Source organism: Manis javanica, chromosome 9, assembly GCF_040802235.1.
Source record: "Manis javanica isolate MJ-LG chromosome 9, MJ_LKY, whole genome shotgun sequence".
Classification (NCBI taxonomy): Eukaryota; Metazoa; Chordata; class Mammalia; order Pholidota; family Manidae; genus Manis; species Manis javanica.
The window spans coordinates 84208322-84227041 of NC_133164.1; the positions used below are offsets into that span (position 1 = coordinate 84208322).

The following is an 18720-nucleotide window of genomic DNA, read 5'->3' on the forward strand; positions in this document are numbered from 1 at the left end:
GATTTGACTTGCGGGGTGCCTTAGAGGAGTGTGGAGCTTTAGAGGAGGCAGTGGCCACGAGGGTCACCTTTAAAGGCAGAAGAAGGGGAGCCAGCCATTCAGGTCGACTTTCCACTAGAGTCTGCCAAGTGGTGATGTAAGGAACCTGGTCAGAGTGCCCAGGACGTCCATATACAAGGTCCTTGACCCTGAAAATGGTGGGAAGGTCAAACGTGCCCTCCTCAGGCCACCCGACCCCAAACTTAGGCCATTCATTCTTGCAAAAGATAGAAAGTTTACCCTTTTTGACAGCAAAACCAACATTTTTAGCCTGGGTTCGAAAGTCACTGAAGTGAGATATGAAGATAGACAGGGGAGTAGAGGGAGTAGAGTGCGACTGGCCCATGCAAAGAGAAACAAGAAGACAAGACAGACAAATATGAGTAACAGAGAATACAATGTAAGGGCACCTCTTTCCAAAAAGAAACCAGACGAAGAGGGACAGCCTCTCTCGTAAAAGGGCTCCGTCACGCTCTCCAAAAAGAAACAGAAACCAGGTGTGGGAGGATGGCCTCTCCCGTAAAAGAGCTCCGTCAGGGAGCGACCTCCCTTCTCCTGCCAGATTGAAAAATAAAGTCCAAAAAAAACAGAAGTGAGCGAGGTACATCTCCGTGCTCACCAAAGTGCGGGTAAAAATAGTGCATTCACCTAGTCCCCGGACCACAAGATCACGTTTCCGTAGACAAACGGCACAAATACAAGGACACACAGCACATAAACAGGCAATCAAACACTGCAGTCACACTCACACTTACCCACACGCTCCACAAGGTCACCAGTTATGGGAGCGTGATCCCGGACGAGCCCCCAAATGTTGGGTCTGTGTAATCAACCTCCAAATAACCGGGAGACAGGTGGATGCAAAAGCAAGAGCGTTTATTGGGTAGCCAGCATGCTGAGGTCTCACACACGCAGGTGGAGACCCCAAAGTACAAGTTTATTCTTCTTTTATACTAGAGCGAGCCATGCACAGAGTGGGTCATGTGCAAAGCAGGCCGTGTGCAAAGCGGGCATGACCTGTTTCTCACAAAATGAAGTCATTAAAAAAATGGAGTAGCTTATGCCCAGACTCTTTAGTCAGGGCTCTTTAAAAAGGTTATGCACTTAGGAAGTGCAGGCAACCCCAAAGAGAGGTGTGCACTGAAAGGTTAGGGGTTCCCCCTTTTAAGGATTTTTTTCAGGAATGTGACAAAGGGCTAGGGGTGTGAACTTGTTAGGTGATCTCAAGTATCTTTGATGAGACATTAAGTTTTTTTCTTATCAGTCTTCTAGGTAGTTCTGCAAAATTAGCTTAACACAAGAAATTTACTGCTCTTTTCCCTCCCAGGATAACAACTTCCTCGTTTGGGAGCATATCAATTAAGACTGCCTGCCCTTACTCCAATGTGGGCTGAGTTACTCCGTTTGCTAAAGAGTATGTTAAGAATCTTCTTAACTTCTTGGGTTTTTAAAAATGCGATTTTGGCTTTAAGAAGGAATATTCCTGTCTTTATTATGCTGTTTATAGGTGGGCCTTTTAGCAGGCTAGAGTAAATCTTACAATGGCATCATCTAACTGTCACAATGAAGACATGGACTGTCCTCATTTTGTCTGGGGAATACTCACCATTCAAGGCCAAGTTGCTCCTGACCTTTTGAGCTTTAACTGATAAACTCTGAGTCCTTTCTAGTGGCTTTACTGACCTTATTCTCTTTCCACCCCACTCATATCTATTTTCCTGCCTAACAAAACCACCTGGGTAAACCTGGATAGATAAAGACTGAATCAGCTGTCTTTGCCTCGGCTTCCAGCTGTCCTTCCTAAACCAGAGAGAACCTCTGATGACCCAAACAAACTTTAGTTGTGCCTTGGTGATTGATTCCTCATGGCCTTTTTCTGGGAACTCTAGCATAGTCTCAACAGGATTTCTCAGTGCCAATATCCAGAATTGGGTCTCTGCTAGGTTTAGGCCAGACTTCACATTACTAACTTTGAACAGGAGGGAAGGGGTTGTAATTTGACATTTATACTTAAGCCAGTTTTCAAATCCACAAAATAAGGAAATGGAAAGATTCTAAAATTTATCAGATGCTGATGTGAGAAAATTGGAAAGCTAATGGGAAAGACAAAATTGAGAAGATAAATTTCAGCAACTGCATTATGAATTTAACAACTTTTAGAAAAAGATTTCACTCACAACTTGATTTTAAGTGATATACTTTAGATTCTTTTTTAAGTCTTTATTAAAATATACTTTGTATACCATAAGATTCACCCCTGTTGAGTGCACTGTGCTTTTTAGATTACTTATAGAGTTGTGCAACCATCATCTACAATCCAGTTTTAGAACATTTCCATCACCCCAAAGAGATTTCTTGTGTCCATTCACTGGTCTCATCCCCAATCCCGTCCCTAGGCCATGACTAATCTACATTCTGTCTCATTCTGTCTCTTTTGGCCATTCCTGGACATTTCTGGATATAATATTGTTAGGGTCCTGGACTCCGAGGCCTCTCCAGAGAACAAACCACATGGGCACGGAGATGTAAATCTAAGCAAAGTCTTTATTCAGCCAGCTAGCTGGGGTCGACAGCACCTCCGCTGACACGCAGGCCGAGTTCGAGCTGCCGACCCCCAAGCAACTTTAAGTATGGTTTATATGGGATTTCTACAGTCATTGCACCAGAGCCTGCACATTACCCCAACCAATGAATTTGAAACACATTCTATACTTTGGCCAATAAAATTGGAACAGGGACACACCAGGTGCCTGACCTTTGCACAAGCATTCCTATGTGACTTATCACGAGTTTCGACCCCAGGGGGGTCGTTTACTTCTAGTTATCTAATTTAGGATAGGGTCCAGGAATGTTAGCCTCAGGCAGTTTCTATGTAAACTGGGTGGTTTTGTTCTAGGGCACAGTTAAACTTTATTCTGATATTTGATGTTCCCTGCATTCCTTTACAATATGTGACCTTTTATATTTGTCTTCTTCCACCAAGACATGTTTTGCGGTTCATTTTTGTTGTAATACATATTAGTCATTTGTTCCTTTTTATTGATGAATGGCATTGCTTCATCAGTACAGATGTGCTTCATTTTTTTCTATCCATTTACCAGCTGATGGACAGTTGGATTGTTTTCATTCTTCGGCTATTATGAATAATGCTTCTATGAACATTGTGTTTGTAGTCATAGACCTGTGTTTTCATTTCTCTCAGGCAGATGCCTACAAGTGAAATTGCTGGGTCATAGGTTAGATTTATGTTTAACTTTTGAAGAAATTGCCAACCTGTTTTAAATGACATTTTATGTGTTTATAAAGACTTTGTATCAGTTAAGCTGCATGAAGTCATTTCAATACATTTTTTAGAGATCTGATGTTTTTGGTGCTTAGAAAATAGCTTCTTAACACCAATATAAGATTGTATATCAACAATACTTCAATTAAAAAAAAAGAAAATAGCTTCTGAACAAGAATAATCAGTGCATAAAGTACCATATGCCTACTGAAACACAGAAAATGCTGTGCACATTTGGCCAGGATTTTATTACATAGATAATATGTATTCTTTGTGAAAAAAGAGGCAATATAAATAAGCAAAAAAAGAAAAAGCTATCCAATATTACCATTTTATTGCATATTCTTCTAGACTTTTACATTCTTTCCTCTACCCTTTCCCCTCCCCTCAACTCACCGCCACCACCACCCACACACACACAGGGAGAGAGATGATAAAGTAATAAAGGATGAGACAGAAATGTCATGAAAAAAGAATTACAGATGGCAAATAAGTATTTGAAAACATTTTCTAGTTATCAAAGCAATGAAACTTAAAATGATATAATCTTTAATCGATCATACTGAAATATTTAAAAGATTTTGAAAATTCACTGGATAAAGGAATGAAGGAACCAGTACTCCTATATATTGCTGATAAGTGTAAATTGGCTTAACTTTTCCCAGGATATTTTGCCATATTTCAACAGGACACATTTCCAAACATTCGAGTTCTAGGAACTTAAGTGAACAAAGGTGAGAAAAATGTTTCTATTGGGAAAAACTGAAAGAACCCTAGGTATCTGTTAGGGTCCAGGCTTCCGAGGCTTCCCCAGAGAACAAACTACACAGGCATAGAGATGTAAATTCAAGCAAAGTCTTTATTCAGCCAGCTAGCTGAGGTCCAAGTCAGCCCGATGCAGCAGGTCTCAACAAGGACCCCGAGCACTCAGAGCCAAGGGTTTATATAGCAATTTCAAAGCACTTAACTCATAGCAATTTTCTATAACTATATATTATTTTTTTGCAAGACATATATCCTGGGGTTAAGCAAGGGCAGGGTAAGACTACTCCTCAATGGTTAGGGAGGTTCTGCACGATAAGCTTGGTATGTAAGATTAACTGACCAAGGTTAGCTGACCAAGGGTCACAGCTGCCCACCACCCGGTGCTCATGATTAACTTGTTTTTCAAGGCCTTACCCAGGCCCAGGGTTTGTTGTTTTTTTTTTTCCTCTGAGTCACACTCTCAGAAAATGGTTTCTAGGTTTCTAAGATGGCTATGCTTATGCTAATTTACTAATCTTACTAATGCTTAGATTCTACATTTCCCCACTTTCCTTTGACCATTCCAATCATGGAATGTTTGTTTCTTCCTGTTGTGTGAGTGAATGATACTGCGGTCTCAGCATTAGCACCTGAACAGCACTCACTCTTTCCCTAACAAAGGCTATTAGCCGGTTTAAGATACAGGGACCTAAAGTGAGAAGCAGTATAAAAATAAGCAAGGGCCCTGCCAGGGTGGATATCAGGGTTGTAAACCATGGGGATTTAGTAAACTAGGATTCAAATAGCCCTTGGCTGGCCTCTCGCTCTCTCTTCCTTTGATCTGGTCTCTCTCTAAGTTTAGACATTGACTCTCTTACTATTCCGGAATGGTGTGCTGTTAAGGTTTAGCTAAGTTTTATTAGTTCTTTTTCCTGACTCTTAATGCTCTCTGCACTCCTTTACATTTCCCCCCTTTTCTTGATTAGACTGTGGAATCTTCCACAGCGGCATCTGGGTCCTGATACCTTTGACGAAGGACTAAGAGTTGGACAGTGTCAATTCTTTCCTGCACAAACTTAACAAGCCTGTTAATTATGCACGGGCCAATCGTAAACAGCAACAGCAGGATGACGAGCGGCCCCGCAACGGCCGAGAGAAGGGTAGCAAACCAAGGCTTGTATTTGAACCAAGACTCAAACCAGCCTTCGCTACTTTCATATTCTTTACGCCTCTTCTCTAAATCTTTTTTCAGTTTGGCCAAGGAATCTCTGACTGCACCTGTTTTGTCTACATAGAAACAGCACTCTTCTCTTAAGGCTGCACATAACCCACCTTCCTTTAAGAACAAGAGGTCCAGGCCTCTTCGGTTCTGTAGGACCACCTCGGACAAGGAGGTGAGGGATTGCTCTAGGTCTGATATTGTCTGTCGGAGTTGTTCTAGGTCTCTGTCGATTGCCAGCCTCAGGGCTGTGAGCCCCTTTTCTCGAGTTACAAGGGCTGCAACCCCCGTGCTTGCCCCTGCCATCCCTAGGGTGAAGAGGGTTCCAATGGTCAGGGCGGTAACAACCTCCCTCTTGCTCCGGTGGGGGCTCAGCCTTTCTTCCCAATAAGAAAGAAGAGATTCATGAGAATGATACATTAGGCGAGGTAGAAGGGCCACCAGCACACAAAACTCACTGTTAGCATTGAACACAGAGGTGGATAGGGCCGGAGTGAGGCCTGTCTTTGAGCAGAGCCACCAGCCCGAGGAGGGTATAATCCACTTTCCCTGCTCCCATGTAGTGTTATTATAGGAGGAGCATAACTGGCTCTGGGTCGTCGGGACTGTGCCTACACACGTACCAACGACTGAGACTTGAGCGATTGTAAGTCCCCACGGTCTCCCGTCCCAGTAAGTGGGATGGGAGTTGTTGATAGTGTAGGAGCCATTTATCCCGATTGCCTCATAGAAGGGAGGTGAACCTGGGTAGCATAGCCAACAGGGATCGGTGAGGGAGGAAGTGGTGTGGTTAAGAGTCTCTACAACTGCCTGCACCATTTCCCACATGGGATTATCTAACCCGGAGGGGGTGTGCTGGGCCCATAACCCAGAGGTCGATGGACTCGGTCCTCTCGTGGGCTCTGGAGCAAGCGTTCTGGTCGGCATTTTCTCATCCTTTTTGCTCAGGCCCTTGTCCTGGATTGAAGGTTTCTGGGGATTTATAACCGAGTTGGGACCTACAGCAGCGGTGGGAGTTGACACGGTTAATTTAATGATGAGGGTCGAGCCAGCATGCCCCCCGTATTTATAATACACTATTCCCCACGCTAGTCCATTTATCCAGCGCGATACCTCAGTGTTTTTGCCCGTCTCGGTGAATTGAACTCTTACCCAATCCTGGTCCGTTTTGTCACAAGCCTTGGTTTTGTAAAGGGTCATAGGCTGGTGACGAGGGATGCCCTTGTTGACATAAGTAAATTTGACAGAATCGATTTTTGTAACTGTCCATCTCCAATCCCCATCGTTCGAGGTTACACAGTCCCAGCTGGCACAAAAGAAGTCATGCCCCCCCCCCACAGTGCCTTCCTTTACCTGTTCCTGGGCAAGCATAAAACCCATGGGAGTGAGCCAAATTTGGAGGGATGGATCGGTAAACGGGGTTGATCTGTCGAAAGCAGAAATACAGGTCAGGCCACCAGGTTCCGATTGGCGCACCGTGTTGTGTGGAGTTGATGACTTCCCCATTGTCACTATCAATCAGCATCCAGGTCAAGTTCCTTGGTTGATGGGGGTTGGTGCCTCTGATCCCCACAGATGTGGCTCCCATGAAGATCCATACTAAGGAGCTTATTAGCAGGATCTCTTTCATCTTCGGCTTAAGTGTAGTTTTAGGGGATTGGCAGGATGCTGCTGCACCTTCCACTTTTCCTTACGGGCCCCTGGGTCTTTATGAGGCAGGACTTTCCGAACGTGGGTGTGGTGTACCCAGGGAGCGATACCATCAACCTTGAGAGCAGTGGGGGTGGTAAACAATACAACATAAGGTCCTTTCCACCTGGGCTCGAGAGTCTTCACTTGATGTCTTTTGACCCATACTATATCCCCTGGGACTATGCCATGTTCCGGGCTCGGAATTTTCCCGCCCTCATAATATGCTCTGATCAGGGGCCAGATTTCTTGCTGCACTTTAGCAAGAACTTGCAACACATTCAGATAGTCAGGGGCTGGGTCCTCTGCATCGGGAAGCTGCACTCGTCGAGTTACAGGTGGAGGGGCCCCATACATTATCTCAAATGGAGTTAAACCATGTACATAGGGGGAGTTCCGAGCGCGGAAGATGGCTAAGGGAAGGAGAGTCATCCAGTCCCCACCAGTCTCCAATACCAATTTAGAAAGGGTCTCTTTCAAGGTCCGATTCATTCTCTCTACCTGCCCAGAGCTTTGTGGGTTATAAGCACAATGTAACTTCCAATCTACTCCCAAAGCTAGGGCTAGTCCTTGCAGGACTTTGCTAACGAAAGCCGGGCCGTTATCGGAACCTATTGCTTCAGGGACCCCATATCTGGGGATGATTTCTTCAATTAATCTTTTTGCTACTACCTGGCTAGTCTCATGCTTGGTTGGAAAGGCCTCCACCCACCCAGAGAAAGTATCTACCATAACTAGCAAATACCTGTATCCATACTTCCCTGGTTTTATTTCGGTGAAGTCTATTTCCCAATTCCTCCCTGGAGCCCTCCCCCTTTCCCGGGTACCTGCTGGGTGCAGCCCTCTTGGGGCTGGTCTTAGCATTGCACAGCTACTGCATTCTTTCATGATCTGGTGAGTCACCTCATTCTGGTGGGGAAACACCAACTGCGCAGACTGGAAAAGGCTGAGCAGTTTTTTTTCCACCTAGATGGGTGGACTTATGCAGATTAGCAAGCCGGTACTGTCCTAATGCTTCTGGCAAGATCAATCTACTCTCCTGGTCCCTACACCAATGTCCCTCTCCAAACACTTCCCCCGGGACTTGTTTCCTAATCCACTCAAGATCTTGAGGGGAATACTCAGGTTTGGGCGGCAGTGCGGGCAGTTCAGGTATGGGTATTTCGAGGGCCGCAAGCACAAGAGAGTCCGAGAGGGCTGCCCTCTTAGCTTCTGCATCTGCATGGCTGTTGCCGATGGCCTCGGGTGTCTTCTTTGATTGGTGGCCCGGTACATGTATAACTGCTACCGCTTTAGGTTTTTCAACAGCAGCTAATAGTCTTTGGACTTCTTGCAGATTCCTCAGTCCCTTCCCTTCCGCGGAACGGAATCCTCTTTCTCGGTAGATGGCACCATGGACATGGACAGTGCCAAAGGCGTATCTGCTATCTGTGTAAATGTTAGCCCGCTTTCCTTCTGCTCTTTCCAGGGCCTCAGCGAGAGCAATAAGTTCCGCCTTCTGTGCTGAAGTGCCAGGGGGCAGAGCTGTGCTCCAGACAACTTCCCCTTCGTGGGTTACTACTGCTGCCCCTGCTCTCCTGACCCCCTCCTGCACAAAGCTGCTCCCATCCGTATACCAATTTAGCTCACAGTTCAGTAACGGTGTGTCTTTCAGGTCTGCTCGCACCTGGATAATTTCGGAAAGGATATCTCTACAGTCATGGATGGGGGTCGTCAGATCTGGGTCCGGCAGAAGGGTGGCAGGATTTAGGGTTACCGGGTCAGAGAAGGCGATTCGGGGAGAATCTAGGAGGAGCCCTTGATAGTGGGTGAGTCTTGCGTTCGTCATCCATTTTCCTGGAGGATGCTTGAGGATCCCCTCCACGGTATGTGGGGCTGTTATTCTCAGATTTTGGCCAAAAGTCAGCTTGTCTGCCTCTTTTACCAGTAGAGCAATGGCTGCTAGGATACGCAGACAAGGTGGCCACCCGGAGGCCACTGGGTCTAGCCACTTGGACAAATAAGCCACAGGTCTCTTCCACGGGCCCAGCTGCTGAGCCAGAACTCCTTTAGCCACTCCCTTCTTTTCATCTACAAACAGGATAAAGGGTTTTTCTGGGTCTGGCAGAGATAGGGCGGGGGCCCGGAGGAGAGCTTCTTTTAGTCTGTCAAACGCCTCTTGTTGTTCCTGCATCCATTGCCAGCCCGGCCCTTCTTTGGTTGCTTCATATAGTGGTTGGGCTATTTCTGCGTACCCTGGAATCCAGAGCCTGCAAAACCCGGCTGAGCCAAGAAATTCTCTCACTCCCCGGGGTGAGGAAGGGATGGGGATAGCCAGGACAGTTTGCTTCATGGCCTGTGTTAGCCACCTGGCCCCATTAGATATTGTGTACCCCAAGTAGACTACTGACCTCTGACAGATGTGGGCTTTCTTGGCGCTGGCTCGATATCCCAGTTCACCTAGTTCAGCCAGCAAGTTCCCCGTGGCTTCTTCGCACTCTTCACGGGTTTCTGTGGCCAGCAACAGGTCATCTACATACTGCAACAACGTCACGTGGGGGTGGCTCCTGCGAAAGGGCTCCAAGTCCTGGCTTAGGGCTTCATTAATAAGGTGGGAGAGTTCTTGAAGCCCTGAGGCAGTCTAGTCCAGGTAAGCTGCCCTTTTCTTCCTCCCCCTGGCTCTTGCCACTCAAAGGCAAACAAAGGCTGACTAACTTCAGAGAGTGGAATACTAAAGAAGGCATCTTTCAGGTCCAGAGTAGTATACCACACATGCGTGGGTGGCAGGTGGCTGAGTAAGGTGTAAGGGTTAGGCACTGTAGGATGGATGTCTTCTACCCTCTCATTGACTTTCCGCAAGTCTTGCACTGGCCTATAATCTTTACTGCCAGGCTTCCTCACTGGAAGCAGAGGCATATTCCATGCAGATTGGCAGGTCTTAAGGATTCCTGTCTCTAACAGTCTATGGATATGGGGTGCTATCCCTTTCCTAGCCTCTTCTGGCATTGGATATTGCCGGACCCGGATGGGTAGAGCTGCGGCTTTGAGTTGAACAACAACCGGGGATAGGTGTTTAGCGAGACCAATTCCTCCGGTCTCGGCCCATGCGGAAGGGAACTTCTGTACCCAAGAGTCTATCTCTCCCTGGCCCCCCTTTTCTTGATCCGCCTGAAACAGACGATGTTCATCGGCCAGGGAAAGAGTTAACACATGTGCCGGTTGTAGGGGCTGCCCTTCTTTGTCCATGATTTTTATCCCTTCGGGTTCAAAATGAATGCGAGCCCCGACCTTGGTTAATAAGTCTCTGCCCAGCAACAGTGCGGGGCTTTCGGGTACGACCAGGAATGAGTGAGAGACCTGATGCCTTCCTAGGTCCACTTTTCTGTTAGTAGTCCAGGCACATTTCCTGGACCCTGTCGCTCCCTGGACTATACTTGTGCGTCCTGGGTTTAGGGGGCCGTGGGCCTGGTTGAGAACTGAATACTGTGCCCCAGTATCTACCATAAACCCAATGGGAGTCCCCTCCACGCACAGGGTTACCCAGGACTCGGGGAGGGGTGCCGAGCCCCGTCCCCGTCAATCCTCCTCTCCTAGGTGCAGGGTCTTAACAGGGTTCCCTCTCCCTTGTTCCCTCCTTTGGGGGCACTCCCTCTTCCAATGTCCATATTTCTTACACAGGGCGCACTGATCTTGTCCTAGTCGGGATTGACGGGGTCCTGTTCCTTGAGGTGGCCTAGGGCCCTCCTTCACCCCGGCCAGGAATATCCTGGCCATCTCTTCTCTCTGCTTCTTGTTCTCCCTTTTCTGAAATTCTCTGTCTTCCTTCCTATTTTTCTCCTGCATTACCCATTTCTCTTTCCTCAGCCTTTCTTCTCTATCTTCCGGAGTTTCTCTAGCATTGAAGACCTTCTCTGCCTGCTGCAGCAGCTCTCTAATAGAGATCTCCCCTAGGTCCTCCCGCTTGTGGAGTTTTCTCTGGATATCGGGGGCTGCCTGGTTGATGAATGAGAGGACTACAGCTGACCTATGTTCCTCTGCTTCCGGGTTTATGAGGGTGTACTGCCTGTAAGCGTCAAACAGCCTTTCCAGATACGCGGCTGGGCTTTCCACTTCCCCCTGAACAATAGTTTTTACCTTAGCCAAGTTAGTGGGCCGTCTGGCGGCCGCCTGGAGACCGGTCATCAGAGTCTGGCGGTAGACCCGGAGACGCTCCCTACCTTCTGCAGTTCCGAAGTCCCAATCTGGGCGCGTAAGTGGGAACGCCTCGTTGATGATGGGCTGGAGGGTAGTGGGTCTTCCATTTTCTCCGAGGACATTTTTCCTGGCTTCATTGAGGATACGCTCTCGTTCTTCCGTTGTGAAGAGAGTGCGGAGTAATTGCTAGCAGTCGTCCCATGTGGGATGATGGGTAAACATAATGGACTCCACAAAACCTATAAGACACTTGGGGTCCTCTGAGAAGGGAGGATTCTGAGTCCTCCAATTATAAAGGCCACTAGATGAAAAGGGCCAATATTGATATTGCTGAGCAATGCCAGTACCGATGGCACGCACAGGCAGAACTGGCACTGCTCCTTCTGAGGTGGAGGAGGGAGCCTCCCCTTCTTGTTCCCTGGCCCCTCGAGACCTTAGCTGCATTCCTCCAGTTCTACCTGGCGCCCAGCGTGGGGCCAGGGCAGGGGAGTGTGAGGAAGCTCTTTCCGGCCTCCCGCCTCCCTCTGCTGAAGAATCTGGGGAAGCTGCAGCCGCCTGGTTCCTGCTGGGTTCCCTAGCCGCATTTTCTATCCCCCCGGCAGCTTCACCCCTCTCCTCTGCATACGGGGGTGGCTGCTCAATCGGCGGAAGGGGGTAAAGAGGAGAACTGTCGGGGAGGACAGGCGGCGCACTTGGGCGCACAGGATTTCTGGCCCTGCGATCAGAGGGCTTTGATTTTTCCTGGGCAACTAGGACGGAGGTCTTTTGTGGGTCAGTATGAGGTTTCTCCACCAAAAAGGGCTCCAACCAGGAAGGGGGATTCTCGGCCAAATTTTCCCAGACAAGAATATAGGGAAGTTGGTCAGGGTGGCCCTCAGGACCTGGCCGGGAGATAATGGCTTTGATCTTGCCAATAAGGTCCAAAGAAAGAGACCCCTGGGCCGGCCAGCCTACTCCGAAGGAAGGCCACTCGACTGAGCAAAAGGTGTCGAGCTTACCCTTCTTGATGCCAAGGCTCATACTTAAGGCCTGTTCCTTGACCTTGGGGAAATGGGAGAGGATCAGACTCTTAGGAGTAGCCTGAGTCTGACCCATGGTGAGAAAGAAGAAGGAAAAAGAATATGAGGGAGACAAAGGTGAAGGATGAAGATGCCACTTCAAACAAAATGACTGTTGTATGTGCTTATGAACGAGTGCCTGTCGTTGCACAGTTTTTCTTCCGCGGGGGACGTGAATTTATCTGGGATTCGCGGCTGTGACCCCCTTATCCTGTCACGGGAGTCTTCTAGCGGCGGGCGCCCTAATGGCTCTTAATTGCCCGACCCGTGCCCGCAGGGAATGATGTAGTGGCAGAAAGGAGGAACAGACAAACAAAATGACTGTTGTATGTGCTTGTGAACCAGTGCCTGTCGTTGCACAGTTTTTCTTCTGCGGGGGACGCGAATTTATCTGGGATTCACGGCTGTGACCCCCTTATCCTGTCACGGGAGTCTTCTAGCGGTGGGCGCCCTAATGGCTCTTAATTGCCTGACCCGTGCCCGCGGGGAATGATGTAGTGGCAGAAAGGAGGAACGGAGAGAGCAGGAGAACCTTAGAACAAGGAAACTTAAAATGAGAAGTGCAAAAAGAAATATAAACCAAAACCAAAACACAGTAAAACAATCAATGATAACACCAAACATACACACCACATCTGATCGCACTCGTTCGGACTGGTCCTTCTCTCACTCTGGTGCACACCACACTCACCACTTTCAGGGTCCTCAAAAACTCTCGTAATTCTCCCGAAGGGCGTCCACTCGGACTGCCGCAGGGTGACGAGCTCGATCTTTTCCTCCTCGGGTGCCAGTTTTCTGCCGATCGGATTTGCCTTCCTAAGGCCGAGTCACTCGGACCCTAGGGCCAGGATTGGTTACCTGGACTTTTACCCAGGGTCACTAACCTGGGGGCCGGGACTACCAGCCCGGACTTCCTCACTCGGGACCACTAACCCGAGACCATACACGGGATGGCGACTCCCGCTTTATAATGGATTTATGCAGACACGAGGGCGCGACCCTCGAATTACACTGCCCCGTCCGGACAATTAGACCTTGCCTCCAGCTGTCCTTTGTTCTCAGGGAAGCCGCTCGAATCCCGGACGAGCCCCCAAATGTTAGGGTCCAGGCTTCCAAGGCTTCCCCAGAGAACAAACTACACAGGCATAGAGATGTAAATTCAAGCAAAGTCTTTATTCAGCCAGCTAGCTGAGGTCCAAGTCAGCCCGATGCAGCGGGTCTCAACAAGGACCCCGAGCACTCAGAGCCAAGGGTTTATATAGCAATTTCAAAGCACTTAACTCATAGCAATTTTCTATAACTATACATTATTCTTGCAAGACATATATCCTGGGGTTAAGCAAGGGCAGGGTAAGACTACTCCTCAATGGTTAGGGAGGTTCTGCACGATAAGCTTGGTATGTAAGATTAACTGACCAAGGTTAGCTGACCAAGGGTCACAGCTGCCCACCACCCGGTGCTCATGATTAACTTGTTTTTCAAGGCCTTACCCAGGCCCAGGGTTTGTTGTTTTTTTTTTTTCCCTCTGAGTCACACTCTCAGAAAATGGTTTCTAGGTTTCTAAGATGGCTATGCTTATGCTAATTTACTAATCTTACTAATGCTTAGATTCTACATTTCCCCACTTTCCTTTGACCATTCCAATCATGGAATGTTTGTTTCTTCCTGCTGTGTGAGTGAATGATACTGCGTCTCAGCATTAGCACCTGAACAGCACTCACTCTTTCCCTAACAAAGGCTATTAGCCAGTTTAAGATACAGGGACCTAAAGTGAGAAGCAGTATAAAAATAAGCAAGGGCCCTGCCAGGGTGGATATCAGGGTTGTAAACCATGGGGATTTAGTAAACTAGGATTCAAATAGCCCTTGGCTGGCCTCTCGCTCTCTCTTCCTTCGATCTGGTCTCTCTCTAAGTTTAGACATTGAATCTCTTACTATTCCGGAATGGTGTGCTGTTAAGGTTTAGCTAAGTTTTATTAGTTCTTTTTCCTGACTCTTAATGCTCTCTGCACTCCTTTACAGTATCCACCTAGGAAACTTTAACATAAAGTATAATACATCCCCCATATAAACAGTAGAATACCCCACAGCAATGAAACTAATGATGTATTTATTTATTGAAATGCAATTTTTTTCAATATTTATTGAAATGCAAATGTTAAGAAAAAATACATAAAATACACAGTCCAATCCCAGTTTTATTTCAAAAGCCATGTTTTGAGCTTATAAATATAGGGGGGAAAAATCCAGAAAAATTGAGGCCAGTATTTTAGTAGTAGTGTTGGGGGAGAGTTGTGTATTTTCCTCGGTTCTTGCCCCCACCGCAACAAAGAATTGAAGGGCAGAGACACAGTAATGAAGCAGAGTAAAAGTTTTATTTGAAGTTACTTAAAGAGAGAAAAAGTATGGACAACCTCAGAGAGGAGAGGCGCCCTGAAAGTTTTAAGCTTTATTTAAAGTGAGCAAGTGCACACTTGGAGAAAGGGGAGTCTGAGCTACCTCATAGAAGAGGCGCACTGAAAGGTTGAGATAAATTTTTAAAGCTAGGCACTTAGAAAGTGCAGGCAACATCAGAGAGAGGAGCACACTGAAAGGTTTAGGGATCCCCCTTTAAAGGATTTTTCAGGAATGTGACAAAGATCTGTGGGTGCAGACTTGTTAAGACTTAATACAGGAAATTTACTGCTTTGATTCCTCTTTGAGATAATGTCTTGGTCTGGGAGCATTCAAACAAGACCACCTGCTCTGCCCCAGAGGTGGGCTGAGTAATTGTTTGCTAAAGAGTATGTTAAGGAACTTACTTTTCAACTAATTGGGTTTTAAAATGCAATCTTATCTTCAAATGGGATCCTTCCTGTTTTTACTAGTTGTTTATGACTGGGCTTGCTTTGCCATATCAATTGTCCAGGTGCCAAATCACTTGATTAAAGCAGCATCTGGGTAAAGTTAAAAAAAGAAGCTGGGCCCTTTAGCAGGCTAAAGTAAATCTTACAATGGTATGACCTAATTGACACAATAAAGCATAGGCTATGCTGAAATACTTTTCTTTATCTGGGGAGTATTTAAACTTCTAGGCCAAGTTACTCCTGGCGTTCTTCCAGCTTTTTATTTTTAACTCATTAACTCTGAGTCTTTCTGGCTCTCTAATTTTAACTGGTTAACCTTTTGAGGGTCTTTTAGTGGGCTTTCCTGGCCTTATTCTCTTTTCACCCCACTCATACCTATTTTCCTGCCTAACAATAGTAGTTATCTCTGAGTTATGGAATTAAAAGGGAATTTTAACACTTTCTTAGTATCATGTATTTTATAAGTATGCTCTACTTTTATAATAAAGAAAAACAATCTAATTATTTACATTTTGAAAAAGTTATTAATAGCTGGTGTCAGTGGTCAAAAATGAAGTGTAGCAGGCTAATCTTTGACAGAATTAACCAAACCTACAGCAAATTTGACTATTTTCAGGACTATAGGAAGGAAGGGCAGTGGCTAAGAAGAGGACTGGCAGTGCATGAATGGATGCTGTGGGTGGGACACTCTACAGCAGCTGCTGGGAGCCAGGAGTGCAAGTCTGAAGAACAAAGCACAGTGTTGGGATTTGGCTTCCAGCAGCTGCTATACAGAACCTGTTTTTTGAAAGACTGTCAAGCTTACCCCATGAATGTCGTATGCCAAGAAATTTTATAAAAATGTCAAAAAATGGCTCCCTAAATGCCTATTATCTGCCAGACTCTGTTACCTACAACGGATGCTCAGTGAACTAAACTCTGCTCGGGTTGCTGGTTGGTAAAATACATGATAATAAAAAAATGGTAGGGGCCTTTAGTAAGAGGACATTGCAGCAGTTAACAGCTGTTCGCCTCGCTGCTGAGCATCTTTCCAGGGTATGTCTTCTGCCACATAGGCCTGCTCCCCTCAGCATCTCTAACCTCTCTCTTGGTCTGCCCAGGCTTCACCATCAGCAGGCCCTCTCCCCACCATCCAGTACTCTCAAAGCCTGAAAGGAAAGAAGTTTCTTCCCACCTAATGCTGACTTCCTGTCATGTGACAAGCAGGGATTCTACATTACATTTTACGCACCCTGATTTAGTTACATTCTCCCATAGCCCTCAGGCTGGAGATAGTTGTCTAGAGACACTTTCCTGCAGGTTCACTGGGCAAGAAAAGGACTGTTCAAAATCAAAGTGACTTGAACTCTTCACAGGTAATGCAAACTTACTAAATTCAGAAGTATACAGATATCTCTGCTGTGTTATCAAATGTTTTAGTACTTTATAAGAGTTACAGAATTGTAGCTCATAAGAAAAGAATGTGTTTATTCAGTCAACAGGAGTGTTTTCCCTGGGGTGAGTGGCTCCTACATGTCTCAGCTTCCTCTCCTACTAACTCTTGATTGTGAAAGGGTTGACCAGATATCAGAGGCAGTTGGCAAATGTGGATCCCTTGCCCCAGGGATTCTGCCTTAATTGTTCTCATTTAAAAGGCTACTGATTATTTTCATTCCCCTTGCTCTCCTCCTAAAAACATCCCTGATTTAGTAATTTAGCTGTGCTTGAAGACACAGTGCTGAGGGGACCCACTGTCAGAGGATCCCATTTTACAAACAGTCATGTCCTGTTTCTTGTATAATCCTGGACTTTTACTAAACTGGGATAAACTAAATTCTGATGTGGCTATTGCATCAGAGTTCATTTCACAAGTATCTTCAGCTTGGGAACAAACATTTGATTGAAATAAATGTTTTCCTTTCTCTTCCAAAGCAGTAGTAGTGCCCAACTCAGGAATGGGCTTCGTGGTTCTTGCTCTCTTGTAGGTGCATCCAGGTGACAGAAGGGGCTGTTCGTTCCATAACATTGCACGATAAGTATCTTAACAGACTTTCTGGCCCAACTTACCTTAGACTTTTCTGATAGCAATCCCTGACATCTTCATATTTATTTTCTTTCAGAACACTTTATGTAGTCAAGGGCCATGAGGCAAAGGTCATGGGTCCTTTCCAGAGCCCTTTCTAACAAAATATTCTTGGTACTGATAGTGAAAACCTAACATACTGTTATGTTGGTAAGCAAATTATAAGATTGAAGCTTGCTTTGCTGGGGCCAAAGATGTAGCCACTGTGGTGGTGTGGTAAGGAATGTGTGCTCTGACTGTTGTCAGGCAGCTGTGTGTGGAGAGGTCTCTCCCTGTGCACTAACCTCAGTCTGGACAGGGGACATTCTCGACTCTGAGAAAGAATTCTCAGCCCTGTCAGATGAGTGTAGGTAAGGAAAGAATTCATTAAAGCAAGAGTAGTAGCAAATGGCTGCAGCCGTGCAGGCAGCAGAGAGCAAGGAAGAACAGAGGGAGAAAAAGGAAGCTCACTGAGCTGCTCGGCACAGGGCCGATCCCTTGCGGACCCCTAAAGCCAGGGTCACCTGGTGTTCAGTGTCTGCTTGAATCTGCACAGCATGGGAACTCAGCCCTTACCGCCCCAGGATTTGGAGGAGCCACGGAGCACTGAATGGAGTGAGTTTATGTTCTGAGAACTTATCCTTCCCTACTGGTCCGAAATAAAACAGGGAGAGAGAAAAGAATTATGTTAAGACTAGAAAGCTCAATGAAATAGCAAAGTTCAAAGACATTTACCACCAGAGATGGAGGTCGGAGAGTTCTTTTATTTATCATGGAGAAGATTTCAGAGACAAATGAAATCAGCTTATGCAACAAGAAAGTTTATTTGATATAAGACAGTACCCACTCAGATGGGAGTGCGGGTGACCTTAGAGAGGAGTTGTGCTTAAGGGTTTAGGGTTTGGGGTTTTATAGGGCCTTTTAGGTAGGGGTCAGCATAAGGCATGATGTATACAGGTGACTCATAATTTCTTTGAAGTTATTTATGTGACTGTGTTGACCTGAATCTCAGCATTCTTTATCCACATGGGTTCATTCACAGTTTGGAAGCCTATCTCCTGTCCTGGTTACCAAGTTTTTTAATTGATTAAGGGGCTGGAAGAAGAGGAAGAACAGCATGTAGATTAAGTTAAAGAATAAGCTGGGCCTTTTTCGCAGGCTAAGTAGATTTTACGGCATGACTCTTGTTCTATTTACCTGCCCTACCTCATAAGTCCTTGGCCTGCCAGGATGACAGAGCACATCTGAGAGGGCTAACAGGGTCCTTCTGTATCTTCACAGATGCTGATGCGGAAATTGAAGGAGCCCCAGCCTCTCCCTTGGATGTGGTGTGCCTGGATGCCAATAAAGATTATATCATCATCTCTTGGAAACAGCCAGCTGTGGATGGAGGGAGTCCTATTCTGGGATATTTTATTGACAAGTTAGTACTTAGCCTAACTTCAGTTAGAGTAATTTGGTCATAGAGATGCATGCTGCTTTCTCCTACCATTTCTGGGTGAAATATTTTCTTTTCTAGTCTGTCCCTCTTTCTTTGTCTCTGTTTCCCTCTCAAAGATAATTTGACTACCAATGCAAGCCACTAATTGGCAAGAATGCTATCAACTTGTAGACCTAATAGAGGCTGCT

At 46.3% G+C, this 18720-nt stretch overlaps 1 protein-coding gene across 1 annotated transcript in view; it reads left to right on the top strand.

The window, feature by feature from the left end:
* Positions 1 to 18720, top strand: part of MYOM1 (myomesin 1) — a 141319-nt gene that overhangs the window by 53285 nt on the left and 69314 nt on the right. The window contains exon 11 of the mRNA XM_037018322.2: positions 18373 to 18514. Within this exon, the coding sequence (XP_036874217.2) occupies positions 18373 to 18514 (142 nt within the window). The remainder of the gene's footprint in view (positions 1 to 18372; positions 18515 to 18720) is intronic.